At 41.1% G+C, this 24,581-nt stretch overlaps 1 protein-coding gene across 2 annotated transcripts; it reads left to right on the top strand.

The window, feature by feature from the left end:
- The first annotated feature begins 445 nt into the window (after nucleotides 1–445).
- On the top strand, nucleotides 446–24,100 carry CLBA1 (clathrin binding box of aftiphilin containing 1). 2 transcript variants are annotated; one of them, XM_081939953.1, is made up of 6 exons: nucleotides 446–552; nucleotides 5,932–6,623; nucleotides 14,425–14,573; nucleotides 19,072–19,201; nucleotides 22,801–22,911; nucleotides 23,586–24,100. In XM_081939953.1, the coding sequence occupies exons 2-6, from the start codon at nucleotides 6,147–6,149 to the stop codon at nucleotides 23,751–23,753; spliced, it is 1,035 nt and encodes a 344-aa protein (XP_081796079.1). In that variant the 5' UTR covers nucleotides 446–552; nucleotides 5,932–6,146; the 3' UTR covers nucleotides 23,754–24,100. The 2 variants fall into 2 exon arrangements, with proteins under 2 accessions (XP_081796079.1, XP_081796080.1); XM_081939954.1 differs by lacking the exon at nucleotides 446–552 and adding an exon at nucleotides 658–759.
- The last annotated feature ends 481 nt before the right edge of the window (nucleotides 24,101–24,581 follow it).

The raw sequence follows: 24,581 nt of genomic DNA, 5'->3' as shown, positions 1-24,581 counted from the left end.
TTCAGTTGACAAGAGTTTCATGTTTAGTGAATAAAGTAAATAAAGAATAACAACAACAACAACTCAGAAAAAGCCCTCTGTTTGGTGCGTGACCCACGAAAGAAAGCCCCAGCGGTGTCTTCCGCCAGAGAAGTAAAACACTAGCTCTTGAATGAGACAACTGGGGAAGCTAGAAAGAATCCATTCTGTCTTGCAATATTTTTTTGACAGGTATGCGTTACTTTTCCTCTCCATCGCAAGGCAGCTGGTAGACCACAATGGGAGAAATCGCCGCCCCCGAAGGAGTCAACTCAGCCCGCTTTGCTCCTCGGCTCGTTCCCTTTTTTATTCACGCACGTCGCAGGCCGAGCTTCGCCGAGCCTTCTTGTTTTTCTCCGGTTGTCCAAGGAACCGCATGTACCTTTCTAGCTCCGCCCCTTTCTTGGCTCGATCAGCCAATCCGGCTTCTCCCTCTGCACAAACCGGCACCTGCTGTTCTCCCCGTTCCGCCTTCGTTCTAGTCGGCGCCGGGCCCCCACCGGGTGGGGAGGCAGGTAACGCGGGCTGGAGCAGGTAAGGCCTGGAGGGAGTCGTGACTGTTTTCCGCCGTGTTTCTTGTCGGCGTTCCCTTCAGCTTTGGTATTCTGGAAGCAGGCCGCCTCTTCTGCTCGAGAGCCCGAGCGCCTTTCGAGAGGGAAACGGCTGTTGGGGATGACAAGGGAGACGGGAGGATAGGAGAGATGGGAGGCTTGTTGTCGGGATGAAGGGATTTGGGCATCGGTGAGTGCGAGACACTTAGCGAAGCGACATTTTAAGACTTTCTTACCCAACCCTCGTAGGTTGACGTGCTTTGTTATTTCCTCGTTTTATCCTCAAAGCAGCCTTGGTTTTGGATGAATAGCTTATACCTTAGCCAATAGATTGGGAGCTGCCTTAGCATTTCGATCCTGACTTTTGGGTTCAGGCCTGCTACTCTGAATTCTTGTATATTCAGCATTTATACGATATAATCATGTGCTATCTTGATGATACCACAGGAAACAATTGCATACTTCTGGTACACCCCCCCCCCCGAACATTAGCACAGTATTTGAGAGAAAACCCATTTTAGCTTGATTATATATGCATGATTTCCTTATAATTTCACCTTTTTTTACTGGAATTTGTCCATATTGGCTTGTGGCGTGAACAATATTTTAAACATAATGTGTTCTGGTATGGATTGTGCTGTGTATTAAACTGGGTTTCTGATAAGGCGCATGTACATAACTTCTTTAAAAAAATAATTTTGGATGAAGAATCTATGGGTAGCTTGCAGATAGAAGTGATAGCAAATTCTGAGAATTTAATTCATATTATTTCTGAAGTCAACTGAATTTTACAGTAAACAATAACACTAGAAAAGAAAATTGCTGCTTTTGTGGACGTATAATCTGGGTGAGTGGAGATGCTTTGGTCCTTTTATAGCTGCTGTATTTTTAGCTCTTCAATCTATACCCTCAAGAATTAAAATGCACTCATTAACAGAATACTTTTTGTGTTTCTTTTAAAAATCAATGGTTGCTTTTCTACTTTGCAAATCCTAAAAGAACTACTAAACCTAGCCTACATCAAATGATCAAGTATTGACCATTAAAACTTCTTCAATATATATTCATAATTATGAAATTAACACTTTCCAGTTAATACAACATGTTTTTGTTTTCATTGTTTGTCTCCTAGTTTAAAACATAGTGTCCACAGCCAAGAGAGTATAGAACAGTGTTTCTCAATCTCAGTAACTTTAAGATGTGTAGGCCTCCAGAAGTCCCCATATAGCATGGTGTGACTTTAAAAAACCTCTAAAGAAAAAGCTCTACCCATTTAAAGAGGTGGCCCTTCATATGTTATTGGATTGCAGTTCTTGTAATTGTTCACCACTGGTCAAGGTGGCTAGAGCGAATGGAATTTCAGTTCACATCTGAAGCTGCAGTGGTTTCCTGATTCTGCCTAACCACTTTATTCATTGTCTTTCCCTCCTTCAGCTTCCCTCAATTTTGCTAGGCAAGATGTTGCTTTTACCCAAGATAGAAACTTGCATTATATTGTTCTCTGACTTTTTAAAGTAGTATGAATTATTATTAAGAAAGCATTCCTCCACGTGACTGGTAGTGCACATTGGTAAGATCACACTGGTTTTATTTTAGTACAGATTTCTGCATATCTACCCACCATGCTCTACTTTAATTCACAGTTGTTAACACCTCCAATGTAAAGTAGGTGCTACTTTATAAAAGAATGTGTTGCTTCCTGGGTAACAAACAGCAGGATTGATATCTAAACTGGAAGGAAACTTTCATGTTTTGGGGAGGCAACATCAATTTTTAAGATTTTTTTTTTGACTGTGAATTTTTAACTTCATACACAAATATTTTATGAATAATTGGATGAGGTTTTTGTTAATTCAAATTAACCGTTAGCTCATTGGAGATTCCTAAGATTTTATGTAGAATCTTCTATACATTTATTTCTTAAAATGAAAATATGCCAATTTCCCCACCTGATATCTGCTGCTTGATGGTGTAAATTAGTAATGCTCCAAGGCAAAGAAACATTCTCCAACATTGTCTTAGAACATGGGTGTCAAACTCATAGCATCATATTGCCATCACATGTATTGCAACATTTTTTCCCTTCGGGGAGCTGGGGTGGACATGGCCTCTGGGCCGCCTGTTTGACACCCCTTAGAACTTGTTATTAACAGTGATAGCAGATATCTTTCTTTTTTTCCACTGGAAACACTTTTGTCATTGCAAGTTGCCAAACTGTTATTTGACATTGTTGATAATCCTTGGATTCATTTATACTTTACAGTGTTCTATGTGTCTATAAGGGAATGATACCATCATTAAACACCTAGTAATTTGGTTGAAAAATTTCAAAGCATAGCCACTGAAATATGTTGAGCTGAAAAAGTGTTTCACTATCCCAGAACAAAATATATGACTGAGTCTACACATTGCACTAGCCCTTTAATTTAGAGGGTTGTTGAATGAAATAAACTGATCTGATTTATGTATACTGCTGTACTAAGAATGCAGTGTCTGAGCCATGTTAAATCAGAACCAGACAAATCAGATGTGGTTTAATGCAGTGAAAAGCTATCTTTATTTGTATAATTAATACCATTTTTTTCGTGTACTACGAAGGAAAAGAGCCTGCGGTCCTTCGGATATGAAAGAATTATGGTTTGTTGCAGATCCAGTCACTGAAGAATGTTGAAAATACTTAATAGAATGTGATTAATGTGTGCAACAGACAGCTAGAGTACTGTTTCATATTAGATTATTGTTAGAATAATTGGCAGGTCTGTGAATTGACTGGATTAAGTCTTTTTTCCAGCTCAGAAAAGGTACTTACCCTTAAGTAGTTCAAATTTTTCAGTGCATTTTTTGGAGAGTGTTTGGAAACACTTCTCTTCTTTTTATTCAGTTTTATTTCTGTAAATCAGATGTCTAGATTTGAATAGCTATTGTGCTCAGAGTAATGAATACGTTCCATCGTGTAAAAATACAAATAAGAAACATAGCAATGCTAGCTTTCAAAATCATATAGACTAAGAAGTATGTTACTAATCTCTTTAATTTTCTAGATCGTATCTTTTATTATATATTAGCCCAGTTATCTTCTAAATACAAGCTTCAGAACTGAGTACAACTGACTTGTTCCTAAAGAATCTGAACATTAACTTTTTTGCATTGTACTAAATTGCAATTTGCCTAACCATAGTTTATTGAATAAAGCACAATAACTGGATTAAAATAAACATCAAGCTTCCAGTAAAATACCAAGCAAACTATTTGAACCATTGCTTCCCAGTTCTAATTAAGACAAAGATATGTGGGAACACACCCTCATACATACTTTGTCTGGTGATATTAGTTCTTTAAACACTACTGCTGTTCCAGATTCCTCCTTATAAAATGTATGTGATGAAATATAGTTTTCTCTTTAGTAGAAAATTATCCAAAGTGGCAAGGACTGCAGTGTTGTTTACAGAAATCAAGTCCCATTCAGCAGACTTAATTCTATGTAAATATGAAAAATGCAGTCTTCCTATGATGGAACGACTTTAATCACCAAAAAATAAGAAATTGGGTGCTGCTTCCCTCCACAGATCTCTGCACCTTCAATATTTGTTTTGGGTTTCTTTCATTAGTACACTGTTTCTCAACCTTGCCAACTTCTGAAAATTGAAGTCTACACGTCCTAAAGTTGCCAAAATTGAGAAACACTGCTCTAGTCTGTTTCACTGATACACAGAAGATTTTGAGAAGAGGGTGTGGCATTTATTTTTTACTTCCTGAAAGAAAGATAGTAGTTATATCAGTAGAAGGGTTTACTTGATTTTATAATAGGAATACTCTGCACAGAATGTTTCAAACTGAGATTTAGAAATGAAGTCTTCCCAGAATGAAGAGTATATGATAATCTTTAACTGATTTAGTGTGAAATAAAAGTACTGCAAGTGTAAATTGCAGTGAAAGTAAGGTGATTTCCTACAATACATATTATATATACATAATTACATAATATGTAATATATAATGTATAATTCAATTCCTTTCTATCATTTCCTCCCCCCTCCCCCTCTGTGTGCATGTACCTTTGAGTTATTGTTAACTCTTGGTGATTTCCTGGATTAGTTTGTCTTGACAAGTTTTTTTTAACACTGCCTGCTTGTGACTCACCCAAGGTCACCCAGCTGGATTTGTACTGAAGGCGGGACTAGAACTCAAAGTTTTTTGGTTTCCAGCATGGTGCCGTAACCACTACACCAACTGCCTATTATGATTACATTTTAATCTGACTTACAATTTAAAATTGAACACTCTGTTCTGTTTGAGACAGCTTCTGTTTATCATATCTTTGGGACATTTTTCAAATGGATAAATTATTGCTATGCACAAAGAATGTCAAAATATTTAAAATTGCCTTGTATAAACACCTGAGATATTTTTAAAAGTGATTTAGGGATTTGGTTCTTTGCAATATGCACTGGAGCTTGTTTTTATGTATGATATTTCTCATCATCAAACTGTTGATTATTTTGCAGTAAAGTGCAGTAATGTGCAAAGAATTATTTGAATTATTCAGCAGATAAAGGTTTTCCTTCTTGTCTTTTTAAAAAACCTACATGACAAATACATTAATTGCAAAAGATATATCAAAAAATTTAGTGTTACCTACAAATATAATCTATTACATTATTATAAAAGCATTTCATTGTTAATTTTAGCATATTTTTCCTTTGCAGGGAAAAACACTCTGGGTATTTAAACTGATATTTAAAGACAGGATAAACATGTTTTATGTAAGCATTTATTTGCTTGAAGCCTTTTGAAAACATCTATACAAAAACTATCTTGGACATATGTAGTCCTAGACTTTTGGCCATTTGTGTAATGACTGTTTGAGATGAGAACAGTCCTGAAAAAGGTGACTTGAAATTGGTCCTCACATTTATGATCATTGCAGCATTCCCACCGTTATGTGATCAGAATTTGGGCACTTGGCAACTGTCATGTATTTATGATTTTATGATGGTTGCAGCATCCCTTGGTCATGTTATTGCCATTTATGATCTTCCCAGAGGACCTCAAACATGCAAACAACATGATTCACAATCATGACCAAAAAATATATATATGTAAAATTGGATATAACTCACTTAATGACTTTATCACTTAATGGAAATCCTGGTCCCAGTTGTGGTGGTAAGTCAAAGACGACTTGCAAAGCAAGTTGCATAGACCTGATCTTCTGTAGGTTAAGGCTTTTATAAAAAAGCTTTTGAGCACATTGGAATTTATTTGACAAAGCATGAACATTTCTCTTGCCTGACAGCTTATCTTTTGTGAACCTTACTCAGCTTATTATCAGGGGGTCTTCATTTATAACCCTTCTTTTGCAGACTGAAATCTGGATTTGATGCAAGACTGAAAACGGGCATTGTTGATGGCTTAGGAGGTACCAAAGGCATGCTGGTTTGCTTAGCAACATTATTGCAAACTATTCAAGATACAAGGAAGTGCTTCACTGTACCTTCTAATGTTAATGGCTTTATTGTATCCCAATAACATTTTTGTTGATGTGAATAAGTGACTCCTCCTTGCTACAGCAGCTAAAATGCAAGGGCAGAATTTACTGCAAATGAGTAGTAGTGTGGAAGGTGAAAACCAGTCGCGTTTAAAAGCTCTCCCTACAGAGAAGTATGCCCCTTCACCAAGTGAGTACAGCTGTAGAACCGGAAGCCATTATTTAAACCAAAATGGAAATCTGGATGCATCCCTAGAAATGGAACTGGTTCAGGAAAAAACTCACAGCGAGAGTGATGATGGAACAATTGATGAAGGATCGCTGGAGATGCCTCAGGATATCAACACAGTGGAATCCAGCAATACCTGGGGTGATTTTGAAGGTTTCAGTGAGGTCAAACTGGTGAACTTAAGTAACATTCCAGAACCTTTGGAAAAGATAAATGAAAAGGTGTCACATACAAACGGTATGGATATCAGTGACACTCCTTCCACTACCTCATTCAGACAAGTTCTTTCCAAAGCAGTTGGATACGAAAAAGAAACAGTTGCTAAAGCTACACAGAAGGTAAATATTGATAAGACCAATCCATTTTCTGATCAAGCTGCCTTTCTTCTCATGTTTCACACTGTATAATACTGATCTTTATTTTTTATAATACAGACATTAAGTTTTGTCATAGCACTAAGACAGCATATTAGGTTATGATGCAGTTCAGTGTACCTGTTTTTTTATTTTACTTTTCTGCATAGCTAGCATAGCACAACTCTGAGCTAGGTGTGATAAATCAGTGTTCTTCCTTAATCTGGAAAATATACATAAACTCATATGTATGCAGGTAGTCCTTGAATTAGGGCTGTAATGTAGAATGCTTATTACTGTTGCTAGTCATGAAGGTTGTTAAGTGAGTCACCGATGTGAACACCTTTACCCCTTTATGTAATGACCTTTACTTCTGCTCTCCCCAAGGCTGCTGCAGATCATATGGCCTCAGGGTTGGGAAGGCCTAGGACTAGGCCAGTTCACCTGCCTCTGGTCTCCCAAGACCTCCCTCACCTCCTGGAGGTACCTTGTACTCCACTTCCCATCCCTTGGATCCCTGCAGGCCTTGGGCTTGCTTCTAACCCAGTCCTCAGCCACCCAGGGAAGCCTCAGGCTGGTTGCAGAGACTGCTGGTACTGCTTGCACGCCTTGGGATTGCTTCCCATGCAGCCCCTCAGAACTTGCAGGAGTCAGCCTGTTCCTCAACCAGCTCCAATGCTCAATAGCACCCAGCTTAGCTTTCTGTTTTTGCAGCTTTTGAGAGAGGCACCCAGTCAATCTGATGTGAAGCTCAGCTTTCCTGCAGAGGCAGCCTCCTCTGCAAGTAGGTGCTCTTCTCGCAGTCCCTTGAAAGCTTCTGTTTTTAAGGAAAAAAAGGATCTCCTTAAACTGGAGCTCCCTACAAAATTGCAAGAATAGCACCTACTTACTGTACTTGCGAGGCTACCTTCCCTTGCTGAAGGATCCCTGGTGTGGAATTTGTTAACTTCTCAGCTACTGTATTTTTCAGAGTATAAGACGCACTGGAGTATAAGATGCACCAAGGTTTTGAAGAGGCAAATTTTTTAAAAACGTTTTTTCACTCTACAGACTTTTCCAAAAGGGCCCATTTCTCGCAAAAACGGGCCCATTTTTTTTCAAAAAAAAAAAGGGCATGAATAGCCTTTAGGAGGCTTGTAGAGTGCTCCTGGGGGATGCACCCCCCCCAAAAAACAAGCAGAAAACGGGCCCATTTTTGTCACAAAAGGGCATGCATAGCCTTTAAGAGGCTTATAGAATGCTCCTGGGGGCTGCGGGGGGGGGGGAATTGAGCAAAAAATGCCCCGTTTTTCGCTTAGTGCCGCCCTCCTCAGTCCCCAGGAGCACTCTGAAAGCCTCCTAAAGGCTATGCACGGCCATTTTTGTGAAGGGAGTGGGGTTTCGGGAGCCAAAAAATGCTGTATTCAGTGTATAAGACATATCCAGATTTTCAGCCTCTTTTTTGAGGGAAAAAGGTGTGTTTTATACTCTGAAAAACACAGTACATACTGAGTCAAAGTCTTTATGACGCTTTCCTCCATAACTCAAAAACCTTTTTCCAGGCTTTCCTCAGTGTATATGCAAAATTGAGGTTTTGCTCCATTTGTACATTACACATACTTATACTGAATTTGGCATTTGGAAGTACGATTGTCTTTTTCTAAAATCCAAGATCTTCTTGAGTATAATAAGGGGAAATTAGAAGTCTTTTCTTATTAAAACGATAGTAGAAACAAAACCTAGTGGAATAAAACATAGAAATATAAAAATTACAGTTTGGTGGCAAATGAAGGAAAAGTGGAGAAGGTTTAAAAGGAAAAATGATGCTAAAATCCTAGCAGTGAAACCATTAATTGTTCTTATACCTTAGTAAAATACCAAGAATATAAGTATGTCAAGTTCAGCCGGATTTACAGGCAATGTTGTGGTTCTATGAGAAAAATAATTGTCTACATACAAGAATTTTTGCTGAAAAATACAGCAAACCTGGTATAGAGAGTTATTTTGTAAAACGGGTCAGTAGATGAGAATGTGACTAAATTATTTCTATAGCATCCTATAGAAATCCTATACATTTTGCTGAAGAATGAGAAACTTAAGTTAATGCTGGATTGTTGGCCCCATAGTACATTAGATTTTTTGGATATTTCTCTCTCTCCTGAATAGTTAATTGAAAATCCACATAACTTTCAAATCTTTGAAATGAGTCTCAGTGTTGCAGATTTCCAGAAGAAAGTTTCCTATGGAGAAGCAGGAATAACCTCTAGGTTCTCCATAGTGAGGGGAGGAGTATCCAGGATGGGTTAACTTCATCTTCGTTGATTGGACTGAGTCCGATAAACTCTTTAGACCACACCCTAGGTACCAGGTAATACCCAGTTATTGACTCAGTCCCCAACTGGGACGACTGTCATCCTGATTTCCTTGAAAAATTGCAAAGAAAGAAAGACTGATTTAAAGTGCAACTTGCTATTCCTCAGAGGAGTGAGTACTTTGGTGGCCAGCAAAATCCCTGGCAGGGATAGTGCCTATTGCCGTTAGCTTGCAAAGGCGGAGGACATATTTGGCCACTAGGAATAATCCTGCGGTCACTCAAAAGGCCTTTTAAACCTCGTGAGAAAGGGAAAGAAGCCTCATGAGGTGCCGGCTCACTGCTCCTTTAAACAGCAGCAAGGGAAAACCCCCAAAACAGCGCCAGAGCACTCCACCACTCCCCTCAAGGGTCAAGCAATGAATTGCAGTGTTTGAATGTCGTGGAGCCCCCACGCTTATCCTAAAACACCGAAGGGGGCTGGTGGAGCAGGAGAACAAGTGCCGAAGGCAGGGGGAGAAACCTGCAGAGAGAGACACGCAGCAGCCCGAGGGCACAAGCCGCTGTTCAAGTACGCCGGAGAAACGGAGCTTTGAATTTTGGCACGAACCGCCATTTTGAGCACATGATCCAAGATGGCGGCCGCCATGAACACAGAGGACACTAGCAGGAGCCAGGTCCTCGTGCCTACAACCAGCCCAACCGGAGGAGCAGAGGAGCTCTTACCAGCTCCAGCTAGCGAAGGTACTGCTAAGGGAGGGGGCGGCAAAGCATAAAGAAAAACCACGCACCTTGCCCCCAAGGCGCCTAAGGAGCCGAGCGCTGGTCCCAAACTTACAAAACCAGGCTCAAATATGAGAAGCAGGGGCATAAAGCTTTAGAGTGAATATGCCACAAGCCAACAGCAGAAAGGCCCCGCAGGGGCTGGGGTCGGATGAAAGGATACTGGAGCATTCCTCCCCCAGCAGAGTTATGGAAGAGGATCCCTCCCTGCAAGTGAGGATTCCCTTTGATACCTCGGGGATCTGAGGCACTCCGCAGGGATGGCAATTCCCTCCACGCACCACGGGCCCTTCACCACAACCTCTCCCTCCTACACCTGTGGGTAGGGAGCCAGACAAGTACCCATCTCAGGAGTACCTAATTTTCAGGACATGATGATGAGGGCGTTTCAGCAGTGCATGGCCCGCCGCTTTCCAACAGCCCCAGATGCAGCCTCACGTGGCACCCTTACCCATGGTTCCTGAGGGGCTGGAGGCCCAGGGGGCAGACCCTGCTACTCCCCATTGTTGTCCCAGGAGGACAGCGATTCAGAATCTGAGGAGGGGGAACTCAGAGAGGATAGACTCTCCAAGGAAGAGGGCTTGCCTCCCTCAAAGCCCTCCTGCTCCGGACTGTTCCAGCCCTCCCTATACAAATCCTTGCTCTTCAAGGCAAAGACAGCTGCTAAGCTTGGCAACAGACCTTCAGAACCACCAGTGCAACCTCAAGGCTTCTTGGCTGAGACCATATTTGAGGAGCAGACCATGGAGGCCGACACGGTACCCCCCCCCCCCAAGTCTTTCCTTGACCTGATAAGAAGGCAATAGGCATCTCCACCCTCGGGCCGATGCCAACCTTCACAGACAAAGCCTTTTTCAATGTGGACAAAGACATGGCTCAGGTGCTGTCGCAGCCCACCACCGACGCACCGGTCACAGCGCTGCATACACCTACGAACTTGCCTGGAGAACCAGAAGACACTCTGAAACCGGATGACAAGAAGGCAGATCTCACTTTGCAGAGGAGCCATCAGGCTGCGGCCTGGGCAGTGAAGGCAGCCACTACCACTTCCTTCTTCAATTGGTCTTCACTACTGTGACTACAGGATCTCCAGCAGTGGATTCCGATAGCGGATGTCAGGGCTCACCAAGACATCAACAAACTGGTGGCAGCCATCCAATTCTCTTCGGATGCCATCCTAGCAGCAGCCAGATTTGCATCCAGGGCGATCGCCTCCTCTGTAGCATCCCGCAGGTTGCTTTGGCTTCGGCAGTGGCAGGCGGACGTACATCACAAGTAGCACCTAGCATCAGCACCCTTCACGGAGGCCCCCTCTTTGGCACAGTCTGGACCCCTTCTTGATAGAGAACAAGGACAAGTGGAAGGTGCTTCCCACTGTGCAGAGAAAGAACGGCTTCAGAGCGACTCCCTACCCCAGACACACTACTGTCCTATTTCAAATAACCCAATCCGAAGGCAACTGATGCAGGAAGCCATTCAACACCTATTGAACATCAGGGCTATCCAGCCAGTGCCTCTAGACCAACAGGATCAGGGTTATTATTCCATTTTTTTTGTGATCCCCAAGGCCTCGGGCGGCTGGAGAGCGATCCTAGACCTGAAGAGGCTAAACTGGTTCATTTGCTACTGGAGGTTCAAAATGGACTCGCTGCACTCTATTATAAAAGGGATTAGACAGGGGGATTTCCTCAGTTCCATAGATCTCATGGAGGCCTACCTCCATATACCCATAACCCCCGATCACTGTAAATATCTCAGGTTCTGCTACCTAGGGCACCACTTCCAATATCAGGCCTTACCATTTGGGCTGTCTTCTGCCCCCGGGTTTTCACGAAGGTAATGGCGGCATAGGTGGCATATCTAAGGTTAAAGCCTATTTGAATCCAATGCTATCTAGATGACCTGTTGTTACAATCATCATCCTTTAAAGGTGCCCTAGGTGATTTAGACATCACCATGTCAGCCCTAAGAGAGCAGAGATTCAATCTGGCCAAAAGCCATCTGTACCCCTCTACTAGGCTGATTCATTTAGGGGCGCCGATAGACACAGTGTCAGGTACGGTGTCCCTGTCAGCCAATAGGCAACACAATCTCAAGGAGCTGGCTTTCCAGGTATACAGGGAGCGAAGGGTGTCCCTACCTACACTGTCCAGGTTGCTAGGCACTATGGTGTAAGCCATTGGCATTGTCCCTTGGGCACGCCTTCACACCAGAGACCTCCAATAGTTCCTTTTACCATTCCAGCAAAGGCGCATGAGCTGCTCCCTGACCAAGGTCCTCCTTCCAGCAGAGGTATCCCGCTCCCTGATTTGGTGGACGTCCCCAGTGTTAACAAAAGGGGAAGTCTTCAGAACACCGGACCGGGTGATGGTTACTATAGACACCAGTCTATTTGGATGGGGGCCCCACCAGGGGTCCCAGATGGCACAGGGACAATGGAGCCAGGCGGAATTGGCTCACAACATAAGCTGGTTGGAGCTCAGGGTGGTCCGCCTAGCCCTCAGACAATTTCGCAACTCTGTCAAGGGGTGTCAAATTCTAATACTCACAGACAATATAACTACCAAGGCGCACATAAACAGACAGGGGGGGGACCAGGTCAAAGTCCCTCATGCTGGAGGCCAAGAGACTGGGGCTTTGGGCCGAAAGACACCTAATCTCTATAACCGCAGATCATATAGTGGGGGTGGACAAAGTCAGGGCCGACTGGCTCAGCCGGACCGAGGTGGACAATTCAGAGTGGAAGCTGCAACCAACAATCTTCGAAGCAGTGGCGGAGGGTTTCGGCTGCCCGGAGGTTGATTTATTTGCCACCCCCTCAATGCTCAGCTCCTGAGTTTTACTCCAGATACCCAGCTGTGAGAGCGGAAGGGGTGGATGCCCTCTGATGCCCGTGGCCTCAGGGACTACTGTATGCCTTTCTACCGTTGCCGCTGATTCCCAGGGTCATGCAGAAGATCTTGCAGGAGGGGGTGGAGCTGATTCCCCCACACTGGCCCCGATGGTCTTGGTTTGCTGACCTCAGGTCTCTCTCAGTGGACAGGCCCTGGAGGATTTCACAAGAGAGGATCTCTCTCAGGCAGGGGTCTCTGGAACACCTGGATCCCCAGTGGCTGCAGCTAACCGCCTGGCGCTTGAGCGGAGCATCCTGAGGGAGGACAGTTTCTTCACCAGGGTCATACAGACAAGCCAGGCTGCCCGCAGGCCTTCCATGGAGCGTATCTACAATGCCACATGGCATGCCTTTTGCACATGGTGCACCACCAGGAACTATGACCCGGTTCAGGCCTCGGTGTCACAGGTCTGGACTTCCTCCAGGCGGATCTGGACAGAGGGTTGGCTTCGAACACTATTAGGAGGCAGGTCTCCGCCATCTCCTCGGTACTCCTGTGCGGTAGGTCTCAGACACTAACTCAGCACCCCATGGTCAAGCAGTTTCTCAAAGGGGCCTCAAATCTTAGGCCAGCCATGGTACACAGGTACCGTTCCTGGGACTTACACAGGGTACTGGGTGCTCTAACAGGGCCTCCCTTTGAGCCACTACGAACAATTTCACTCAAATTCTTGACGCTCAAGGTGGCCTTCTTGGTGGCAATTACTTCCGCTAGGCGGATATCTGAACTCCAGGCTCTGTCTGCCAGGGAAGATTTATGTGTATTTCAACAGGACAGAGTGGTCTATGACTGGACCCTTCCTTCATACCCAAGGTGTGCTCTTGCTTCCACCGATCGCAAGAGCTGACATTGCCCAATTTCTGTCTGGACCCCTCTCATCCCTTGGAGAGAAAGTGGCACACCTTGGACGTGACGAGGGCACTGAGGATCTACCTCAAATGAACCCTGCCAACCAGAAAGTCAGAGGCCTTATTTGTTTCCTTCCAGCCAGGGTCCCTGGGAAACAAGGTAACCTCTACCATGATAGGCAGGTGGTTGTGGACCTGTATTGCAACCGCATACCAGGTACGAGGGCTACAAACTCCAAGGGCCATTAGTCACATTCTACATGAAGCGCGGCCACATCAGAGGCCTGGGCCTTGCAGGCCCCATTGATCGAGATCTGTAGGGCGGCCACATGGTCTTCTCCCTCACCATTTGTGAGGAACTACAAATTGGACTCCTTCACTTCAGCGGAGGCAGCCTTCAGATGTAGGGTACTGCAGGCAGTGCACAGAGTAGGAGAAGCATCTCACCAGGCGTAGGGTTGAGCATAGGTTGGGTTCAAGGTATGTTCCAAGTGTTAATGCTCTCTAGGGACGTGTGGGCTTTGGTATGTCCCATCCTGGATACTCCTCCCCTCACTATGGAGAAAGGGCGTTGGTACTTCCCTGATACACCTCTTCTCATAGTGGGGGAGGAGTATCCAGCCCCTCCCTATGATGCTTTTGGAAACGTTTTGTTGTTGTACATCTGGAGTGTAAAGGAATACATGAGTAAATAAAGGTTTGAAACTACATCAATGTCTAAGAGTGTATGACACATTGAGTCTGATAGAGTTCTTCGTCAAAACTGGGTATTACCTGGTGACTAGGGCGTGGTTATTGGACTCAGTCCAATCAATGAGGACGAAGTTAACCCACCCTGGATACTCCTCCCCCACTATGAGAAGAGGCGTATCAGGTAAGTAACAACACCCTTTTAAAACTTAATTAAACTTTGTTTTGCCTCTGTATCAATCAACATGCTGCTGCATTCTTGCACTATATACTTTCTTTAGGTTGTCATCAGATCTGAAGAGACTTTTAAACAGAGTTTTCCTGAAATCCCTATACCAGAAAGCTTGGATAAAATAAGTACATTGAAGCAAGTGCTTCACCCAGAAAGACGAGATGCAGATATTCCCGAATGTACAGAGAAACAAACTTGGTAAGATTTGTTTTGTCATTGATAAATGCATGCATTTATAGAAGAAGATCAGTCTTCTGAAGATGCCAGTAAATGTAGTATTAGGACAAGAATTTAAAATTAGCACATTTTAATTTCATTTAAAAACTGGAAGGGTGTTTTGTTTATTTACTGTTATTTTAACCCAATTTTCAAACATTTCTTTCTCAAAGGTGCTTGGATAATGAAGTCTTAAAAACTAAATAGAAAAATCACACAAGCCAGAATAAAGTAGAGAGTTATCTGAATATCTTACTGGTTGAGCCAATTTTTCTTCACTTGTATTCTTGCTGAAAAACAACAGGATTTGTATCCCGTCTTTATTATTTTTTTACAAATAACTCAAGGCAGCACACAATAGCCAAACAATCTACCTCCTACCATTTTCCCCATAACAACAACCCTGTGAGGTAGATCGAGCTGAGGGAATGACTGCCTCAAAGTCACACATCTCCTTAGCTGGTATATAAGCTTGAAGTGTGTTGTCCTCCAACTTTCTAGTTTCCTGGTGACCCTCAATAGGAGTAGAGCATTGTATCTTACAATAAGGGATGAGGAATGCTCTCTACAAATATTCCTTTTCTTGCCAATGAATGAATGGTCAATACTGTCTTGATCAAATGGCAATATTTTTATTAGATTGACACAGAGCTAAGAAGCTTCTTAGATGAGAAGCGAAACGGCTTTAAAAAAAACCCAGAAAGTCCAGTTGCCTCTTGAAAAAGCACCTTTGGGAGACTCATCAGTGCAGTTGTACTGCAGTACTCAGCTGCTTTGAAACTCATTGAATTTGCTACTCAACACATTTTGATGTGAAAATTTTGTCCTGGTACTCATCGTTTGTTTGGTACATTGATGCACAAGCTAGAACTTGCCAGTGTCAGCAGCCTTGTGACTCACTATGTTGTTCTTTATGGGAAAAATGTGTTTGGTACTCACTGTTGTTGGTAGTCATCGCACCTCTTGGAACCAATGAACAATGAGTATTGAGGTACCACTGTAGTTGGGGATAATAACATTTCAGTTCTACAAATTATAAAACAATGTCTCCTTTATTTGTCTTTTTTATCCAGTATACATTCTAAAATTATTCCTAGTTTTTAAAAACGATTTAGTTTTTCTTTTACCTCCATTTCCTATAATTTGTTCATTTTACTTATAATGCAGAGAATCTTAAATAAATAATCTAAGTTATCTTTTAAACAGGGAAAATCAATCACACCTGGTTCTTTTGTTACTTATCGTATCCTGCCCCACACATCCCTTCGGCCGATTCGCTCACACAGAGAGGGACTCCTCCGGGTGCCGTCCACTAGGCTGTGCCAGCGGGCGGCGCCCAGGGGAAGGGCCTTCTCTGTGATGGGCCCAACCCTCTGGAATGACCTTCCCCCTGATATTAGAACAACCACGGACCTCCGCTCCTTCCGTAAGAAGCTAAAAACCTGTTTAATCTAGCCGGCTTGGCCTAATTCCAGCTCTCCCACCTCAGTCTGTATTTTTAAATTTCGTGGGTGGTCTTAGGCTAAGTTTTTAATTTTTATAAATTTGAACAGGGGTTTAAAGTTTAATTCGATTTTAATTATATTTATGATTATTTGTATGGTTTTTAATTTGGTACCTGTACACCGCCCTGAGTCCCTTCGGGGAGAGGGGGCAGTCTAGAAATCAAATCAAATAAATAAAAATAAAATAAAATAAATTATTGGATTCATCTACAATTGAGATAGATTTGCCTAGCAATCAAGAGAGATTGAGAGAGGGTACCTGAAGCTATAGCTGCATCTGTGAGGGTTCAGTTGACTATGTGCAAGCTTCTCCTTTATTATGTCCTTTTAAATATAAATTATTACTATTAGCATAAGATATTAACATTATAACTGTACTCATGTTTTTTATTTACTGTTTTGTTTGATTAAATATGCTGAGGAGCTTGAAGGTTTCATGCAATTTTTGGGACTTTTAGTTGGCTTAATTAATATATTGCCTTAGTACAGATTTCAAACTTTTTTTGCTAGCAATTAGCATATCATGGCTACTTTTTGTTTTTGTTAGATTAAGCAATATTTTCTCTTGATTGCGTGTTAGCTTTGCATCTGTTGCAGGTGTCAGTGGTAGCCTGTTTGCACTAATGATTGATTCCTAGCTAGCAGATTCCTCTGATCAGTACATTTCTCTGATTCTTCATAAGGGCGACTTTGCTGGAAAAATCCTAATTTACTTAAGTATCATCTGAATTGTGTCACCTGTTTGTAGAAGGGAATATATTTATTTCCAAAATAGTAGTTAAACTGTGCCCCATTACACCAAGTACCGTTTTTTTCAGCATATAAGACACACCTTTTTCCCTCAAAAAAGAGGCTGAAAATCTGGGTGAGTCTTATACACTGAATACAGCATTTTTTGCCTCCCAAAATCCCACCCCCTTCAGCAAAATGGCCGTGCATAGCCTTTAGGAAGGTTTTAGAGAGCTCCTTGGAGGCTGGGGAAGGCAGAAATGAGCAATTTTACCTCCCCAGCCCCCAGGAGCACTCTATAAGCTTCCTAAAGGCTATCCATGTCCTTTTTTTAATGAAAAGTGGGCCCATTTTCACAAAAAACAGGCTGTTTTTTGCTGATTTTTGGCCCCCCACCCTCCAGGAGCACTCTGCAAGCCCCCTAAAGGCTATTTATGCCTTTTTGGGGGGGGGAAACGGACCCGTTTTCGAAAAAACAGGTTGTTTTGGAGAAGTTTGCAGAGTGCAAAACCTTTTTTTAAAATTTGCCTCTTCAAAACCTTGGTGCATCTTATACTCCAGTGCATCTTAAACTCTGAAAAATATGGTAGGTATACTTCTTGGGCTGCGGTGGCGCAGTGGTTAGAATGCCATATTGCAGGCTACTTCTGCTGACTGCCAGCTGCCTACAATTTGCCAGTTCGAATCTCACCAGACTTAAGCTTGACTCAGCCTCCTATCCTTCTGAGGTGGGTAAAATGAGGACCCAAGATTGTTGGGGGCAATATGCTGACTCTGTAAACCACTTAGAGAGGGCTGTAAAGCACTGTGAAGCGGCATATAAGTCTAAGTGCTATTGCTATTGGGCATTGATATTTTTTGAAAATGATTTAAAACCAGTTATTAAAATTCTAGTTGTAGCTATAGACATTTTCAAAGTACTTGCACTTTCCTGCCAAATCTAGAACTTCTACTCTCCACTCCTTCAAAGGCTTTACATTATCGTTTTGCAGTTGTAGACTTGTAATGTTCCATTTCAGTTCATTTCTTGAAAGCAGAAGCAGTACTTTAGGTAAAATAGTATCATTCTATGGGTACCGTAATGATCCTCACAAATACCCAATTTGTTTAAAAGAAGAAAAGGCTTCGAGAAACAGATTCCCCAGATTAATTAGCTAAAAGCTATAAAGGATATCCAAACAGTTACTGGAAGTATAAAACTCTAATAGGAACCTTTTACCACCTTAGATGAACGTGCAAAAGAGTTAAGAAATAGTGGATTGACATTATTAATGTAATTCAAAAAATATTGAAAATTAATCTACAATTCAGACCTGAAACTTTTTTATTAGGCTTTATGGATAAAAATGGGGGGGGGGGGGTTTCACCTCATTTTTTGTTATATGATAAAAACAGAACAACTTTTACATCCCCAGCATTGGAAAGATCCTATGATATGTACAATATAGGAATGGCTAATAGAGATGACAGAATTGGCAACAATAGCTAGTTTAATGGCCCTCGTGAGAGAAAAATCACTGGTTCATCTATAGTTGAAAGCCTTTTGTGAAATTTTTGTGGAAATTGAAGAAAAATCAAATTTTGACATGGATTTGATGATTGTTAAAATTTACAAAGGAGATTTTTTTATTTCCCCCTTTTTTTGGAGAGGCAAATGGACATTATAGTATAGTTTAAAACTTAAGAATTAAAAAAGGAAAGAAACAGGATGTTAATTATCTTTGCCAGGAATGAATATATTGACTTATTGGGATTGTATGTCATCAGGAATAATTTATAAGATACTGTAAACTAAAATAAATTCATATGTAGGCAAAGAAGCAGACACACAAGGGTCTTCTTAATATTTACCTACTTGTTTCAAAGCAACAAACCCCAAATAATAGATCCATATATTTGATTAATTTGTATTGGTTTTATATTACTTTGACTCAGTTTTCCCAAGATTACTAAGAATTTCAGATTCTTATATCCCTTTATAAAATTGGATTTGTTGAAAGGGGCTTTATGTGTGGTTATTTTTTAAGCAACATAGAATGAAATGTTAAGTTTGTTGTCAAAAATTGATGGTCTTTTGATTTAGTTAATCATGATCTGTGTCTTCTGCTTAGTAAGAGCTCATATACTCAATATATAACGAAGCATGGGCAATATGTTTGCTATGTTTATAGAGCTGATCTGAAATGCAAACAAAAAATATGGTGGATATTTACCTTGTATTAATCTGAATTGTGTTTCCTTTAAAGCCTTGACTCAGCAAATTTATGGAAAACTCTTACTCAGTGCAATAGCCCTTCTGATTTAAGATGCCATCGAAATGAATTTCATTGTCAAGAAAATCTTTTAGCTGTGCTTGGAATCAATACTAATCAAAAGGTAGTGTTCTGTAATACTTTCTAGACCAGTCATAGTATTTGTGTTCAATCTTAATAAATACTAGGCTGTAAGGCTACTGTTCAATGGAATTTTCACATTTCACTTGTTAGAAAATATCCTGCATGTATGTTTCCATAGATTTACAGAACTAAAACATTAAAGTTTATATCAGACTTCTTTGCTTTTTTACAAAATAAATACTGGAATTCGTTGGTAGTCTCTCAAAAAATTAGAAGTCTAGACAACTAGTGTTATTTATTGAACTGTGTGGTGGCAGTTCACTTATCAGGTGAAAGATCAGAGGTCTCAGGCCTCTTCTTGTAGACATTCTGGGTCTGTATACAGTGCTCCTTCTCCTAAAATTATATATAAAAAGTACTGCATAATTTGGACTCAAATGAAATGAAAATAATGGAGTCATTTCAAGCGACTCTGTTTCCCCCAAAATAAGATCGCCTCGGATAATGAGCCCAATTGGGCTGTTGAGCACATGCATTAAACTAACCCCCCCCGAAAATAAGCCTCTCTGAAAATATTGCAACACAGCAGCAGCCATGAGGTGACCACGCTCGCCGCCTCCTGCACCTCAAAAATAATAAGACCTCCCCGAAAATAAGGCCAAGTGCTTATTTCAGGGGTCAAAAGAAAATAAGACCTGTCTTATTTTCGGGGAAACATGGTATTTTCCAAAGCACCTGAGGACAGGACAAGAACTAATGGACACTAATCAAGAGAGAAGCAACCTAGAACTAAGGAGAAATGTCCTACCAGTGAGAACTATCAGCCAGTGGAACAGTTTGCCTTCAGAAGTTGTGGATGCTCTATCACTGGAGAGATTGGACAACCATTTGTCTGAAATGGTATAGCAGAGTGTTGGACTAGAAGACCTCCAAGGTCCCTTCCAACTCTGTTAGTTTGTTATTCAAAAGATGTTTAAAGCTGGTAATAACGCTTTGTCTATGTAACACCACTATTTTCAGAAATCTGGTGGGATTTCAATTACATTTAGAGTGTTGATGGTTATTTCTGTATTTATGTCTCCTGTCTTGGGCCACAGGCTCACAAACACTAGTAAGATTTGGAAATTTTACTAGCAAGTTCTCAAATGAGCATCAAAGGAAATGAGTATGCAAATGAGTATGCAAACACACACAGCCAAGAAATCACATGCCCCAAAGTCCAGCAAGCTTGTCTCGAGCAGGGGATAGCAGAGACAAAAGTGGTCCAAGGAAGTCCAAGGGTCAAAATGTCATAGCAGAGTTGTCAGCCAGTCTGGGACAGAGTCACAGTCGCAAGATTTCAAGATGAAAAGCAAGGCACACAGAGACTAGGTTAATAAACTGAGAACTTGAGCTTGCTGCTCTTCTTAAAGAGAAGCAACCCCAATGTTGCTCATTTGAAAGAGTGTGATTCCTTTCTTACAAGAAACCTCACAGATCGCCTTTGCTCTGCTCTCCACACAGTGAGATCTTGCTCTGGGGAGGGTGTAGCAGCTCAGATTTCTCATCTTTCAAGACCAGCAGCTGAGACTCCTGGTTACTAGGCAGCACAGTCCTCTTTCCCTGCAATTGCCCAAGATGCAGTTGATCTGGTAATTCTGGCTGCTTGCTGTCAGTTTCCTCATCAGAGTCTGAGCTAGTCACGACACTATAAAGATTTACATGGCTTAGGAGCTGGGTGTCTTTGGGACCAGCTGTGCCAAATGTTATCTGCCTATTCAATAAAACAGAGGGCTCAGTATGTACTCCTAGAGAGTTATCTTATCAGAGCCCCCAAAACAATTTTCATTGCTGCCTCTCTCCCATAAAATAGCACTCTTCCTAGGTTTTAGAGCAGTTCTTTTGGAATTTAGGAAGGGTATTAACATCTGGTTGTTCTAACACGCTACTAGGGAATGACGTGGATACTTGCAGTGTGGTTTAAAACAACAGGAATATTTACCCATCATGAATGCTACTGTACAGCAAACGTTCTCTGGTATAGTTTTTCATGGAACATTATGATTGAATATTGCTGTTGTTTAACCTGCTAGAGATGTATATATGCTACAAATTTTATTTATTATTAGATTTTTATCTCACTTTTTTTTTGGTCACTTCAAAGCAGTGTACAGTATGCACATACCGTATTTTTCAGAGTATAAGATGCACCGGAGTATAAGATGTATCAAGGTTTTAAAGAGGCAATTAAAAAAAAAAGTAGGTAGGTTGATAAAGGGATAGAGAGGGAGAGAAAGAGAGAGAAATACAGTAGGTAGGTAAGGAGAGAGAGAAGTTAGTTAAGTAGGTAGGTAGATAAAGGGAGAGAGAGAGAGAAAGAAATAGAGAGATAGAGAGATAGATAAATACAGTAAGTAGGTAGGTAGGTAGAGGGATAGAGAGAGAGGGAGAGAAATACAGTAGATAGGGAGGGAGGGAGGGAGAGAGTAGGTAGGTGGGTAGATGTTTCCAGGTGTATTTATCCATGTGCTGGAGAAGGAAATCGCTGACAATCTGCAGCACCTAAGACATTGTTTCTGCTGGCACAGCACCTGATCAATATAATTCTCATCAACCAGTTAGAGCTTTCCAAAAGGAAAAAAAAGTTTTTGCACTCTGCAAACCTCCCAAAAAACGGCCCACTTTTCGCGAAAATGGGCCTGTTTTTTTTAAAAAAGGCATGAATAGCCTTGGGGGGGGGCTTGCAGAATGCTCCTGGGAGGGGGGGGGTAAAAAACGAGCCTGTTTTTTGTCAAAAGAATTGCATGCATAGCCTTATGGAGGCTTATAGAGTACTGCTGGAGGCGGGGGTGGGGGCAAAAAACAGCCCATTTTTTGCTCATTTCTGCCCTCCCCAGCCCCCAGGAGCTCTCTGAAAGCCTCCATAAGGGTATGCACGGCCATTTTGGTGAAGGGATTGGGCTTCGGGAAGCAAAAACTGCTGCATCAGATGTATAAGACACACCCAGATTTTCAGCCTCTTTTTTGAGGCAAAAAGGTGCGTCTTATACTCTGAAAAATATGGTAATATTCACACCTCTCTTTTTTCCCTTAACAATTTTGTGACATGGTTGGGCGGAGAAACTGATCCAGAGTCATTCAGTTGGCTTTCATGCCTAAAGGAAGGGAATATGCTGTCTTCTGGTTTCTAGTTCAGCATTTAGCCACTACCAAACTGGGTCTCCACTGAAGTGGCATATATACTTTGAAATAAACCAAGATTACTTGGGAAATAATTTTATTTCTAAAAATGATTGGATGTCAGGCTCCAAGATCCAGAGGAGATTTTATTCCAAATTGCCACTGATGCAATCATGTCTCTGGTTTCCCCTTTTTGTCATCTAATGAAATTTTCTGTACTTCCCAATATTGCAATTGTGCAGCGACTTCCTGCCTGTGCTTTACAACATTGTGAAATTCACAATGGCAGTGCTTCAGCTTGAAAGTTCTAGTTTATAGGGCCCAATATAGGATCAATGTAATATCAAGATGATTCACACAATGCATTATACAATAAGTACAAGTATAATCTTTATTGTCATTGTACTTAAATACAATGAAATTGGTTTTAAAGCCACAGTTTTAAATAAAGTTCTTTATATGATGATTCTTGTTTATCAGGCTGTTCCAGAATTTAAGGGCAGTATTTTGGAAAAAACTAACAGAGAAAATGAAGATTCCAGTGTTGACAAATTCAACCTTAGCACTTGTAAAGCACTAATTCAAACTAAGGTAAGAATAGGAATGAAATGAGCTTATTAAATCTCATTTGTTCACATGTTGCTTCCGTTTTTAAATATGCATTGGCATATAAATATGGATTAACACTAGGCAAACAGTCAAGCAGAAAGATCCCTAATCAAGGAATGCCATAATCAAGGAACTACCAAAGAGAAAACCACATTCCCAACAACATTTGTAGGGCAAGTTATTGTATATAAATAGGAAGCAAACTCCATTCACTTGCACTGATAATGTTTGATAATGAAACATCTGCAAATAAACCACTAAGTTGAGAGAACAGAATAAGGATAATTGTGGGCGCTTGACTGAGAGAAAAGTGGGGGGGGGGCGCGCACTCATACATATACACACACCTGTTCTGTTGTATTTGGCAATTAGTATGTTTCAGATAATCAAAAGCGCAGTTTTAAAGACCCTTCAATTATTCATTGAAATTTGGCTTAAGTGAATATAAAATAGGTATGTTTGTATTCTCAGGAAAAAAAAAACTTGGGATGGGATATGCATTTGTTATCAAACTGTTATTAGCAGATGATCTATCTCATGTATGTATGTATGTATGTATGTATGTATATGTGTATATGTACATGTGTATATGTATATGTATATATGCTGATGTGTAATAGTTCAATAGTACTGTTTCTTTCTTTTGTTTTGCACAGCTATCTGGATCTCCTGAGCCAAGACAGAATCACCTGTTTACTTACAACTTGTTCCTGAAGAAGACTCCATCCAGTGCAAACATGCAATATATAACAGTTTCACAAAAAAAGAGGTTTTTTACTGCACAAAGTTTAAGGATGAAAATGTTTAGCAGTAATGTTTGCTAATGGAAATGTTTGCAATTGTATCACTTTTTAAAACAAATTTTAAAAGGAAATGTCTTTGGGGGGGAGGGGGAAGTGCGCTTCATCCATGTATTTTATTTTATAGATATGGGTATAGTTTGGTCATGATGTCACTAATGGATAAATCATTAAACGAACAAACTAGAAGTATGCTTTCCGAGATGGCAAATGTACTGTGGTCACTCTTGCTCTTTTGCTGACATTTTAAAAACTTTTTTAATTGCGCCCTGTATTAGAAACGTGTTGTACTATTTGTGTGCCCAATTATTCTTCCTCTAAACTCTTTTGGACAGATAAGGATACCTAGAATACATAGCGTACGTTCCTGCCTTTTGGTGTTTTTTTTTAAAAATACGTTGCAACTCCACTAGTAAGACTTACCAACTATTCTGACAGGGAGATGTACTAATTTGTGTAACCACACATTGTTTACTCTCTTATGTTTGTGTTTGATTTCTCTTTTTTCCCAAGAATTTTTATATCTATCCTTATATCTTGATCTCTCCTCTTGCTGTAGAAAGGCGCGCAGTGGTTCCTGAACCTGTTTATGTGACCTTCCATCATAATTTTTGTGTTGTTATGAGATTGACTAGCTGTACTGTACACCCTAAAATAGGAATAATACACTTAAGTACACTTAAGTAATACACTTAAATAATACACTTATAGGAATAATACACGAATTTGCGAACACCTAGAAGCAAATAAAGTAATAGCCAAAAGCCAACATGGATTTGTCAAAAACAGATCATGCCAGACTAATCTTATTGCATTCTTTGATAATGTGACAAAATTAGTGGACCAGAGGAA

Source organism: Natrix helvetica (assembly GCF_964273705.1).
Source record: "Natrix helvetica genome assembly, chromosome: 1".
Lineage (NCBI taxonomy): Eukaryota > Metazoa > Chordata > Lepidosauria > Squamata > Natricidae > Natrix > Natrix helvetica.
This window is presented reverse-complemented; position numbering and strand designations above follow the sequence as displayed.

Excerpts from the sequence above, each read along its gene's own strand:
- CLBA1 (XM_081939953.1), top strand. The coding sequence starts at position 6,147 with ATGCAAGGGCAGAATTTACTGCAAATGAGTAGTAGTGTGGAAGGTGAA. Across the intron at positions 19,202-22,800 it reads GAATCAATACTAATCAAAAG|GCTGTTCCAGAATTTAAGGG; the intron begins GTAGTGTTCTGT and ends CTTGTTTATCAG. Across the intron at positions 22,912-23,585 it reads AAGCACTAATTCAAACTAAG|CTATCTGGATCTCCTGAGCC; the intron begins GTAAGAATAGGA and ends TGTTTTGCACAG.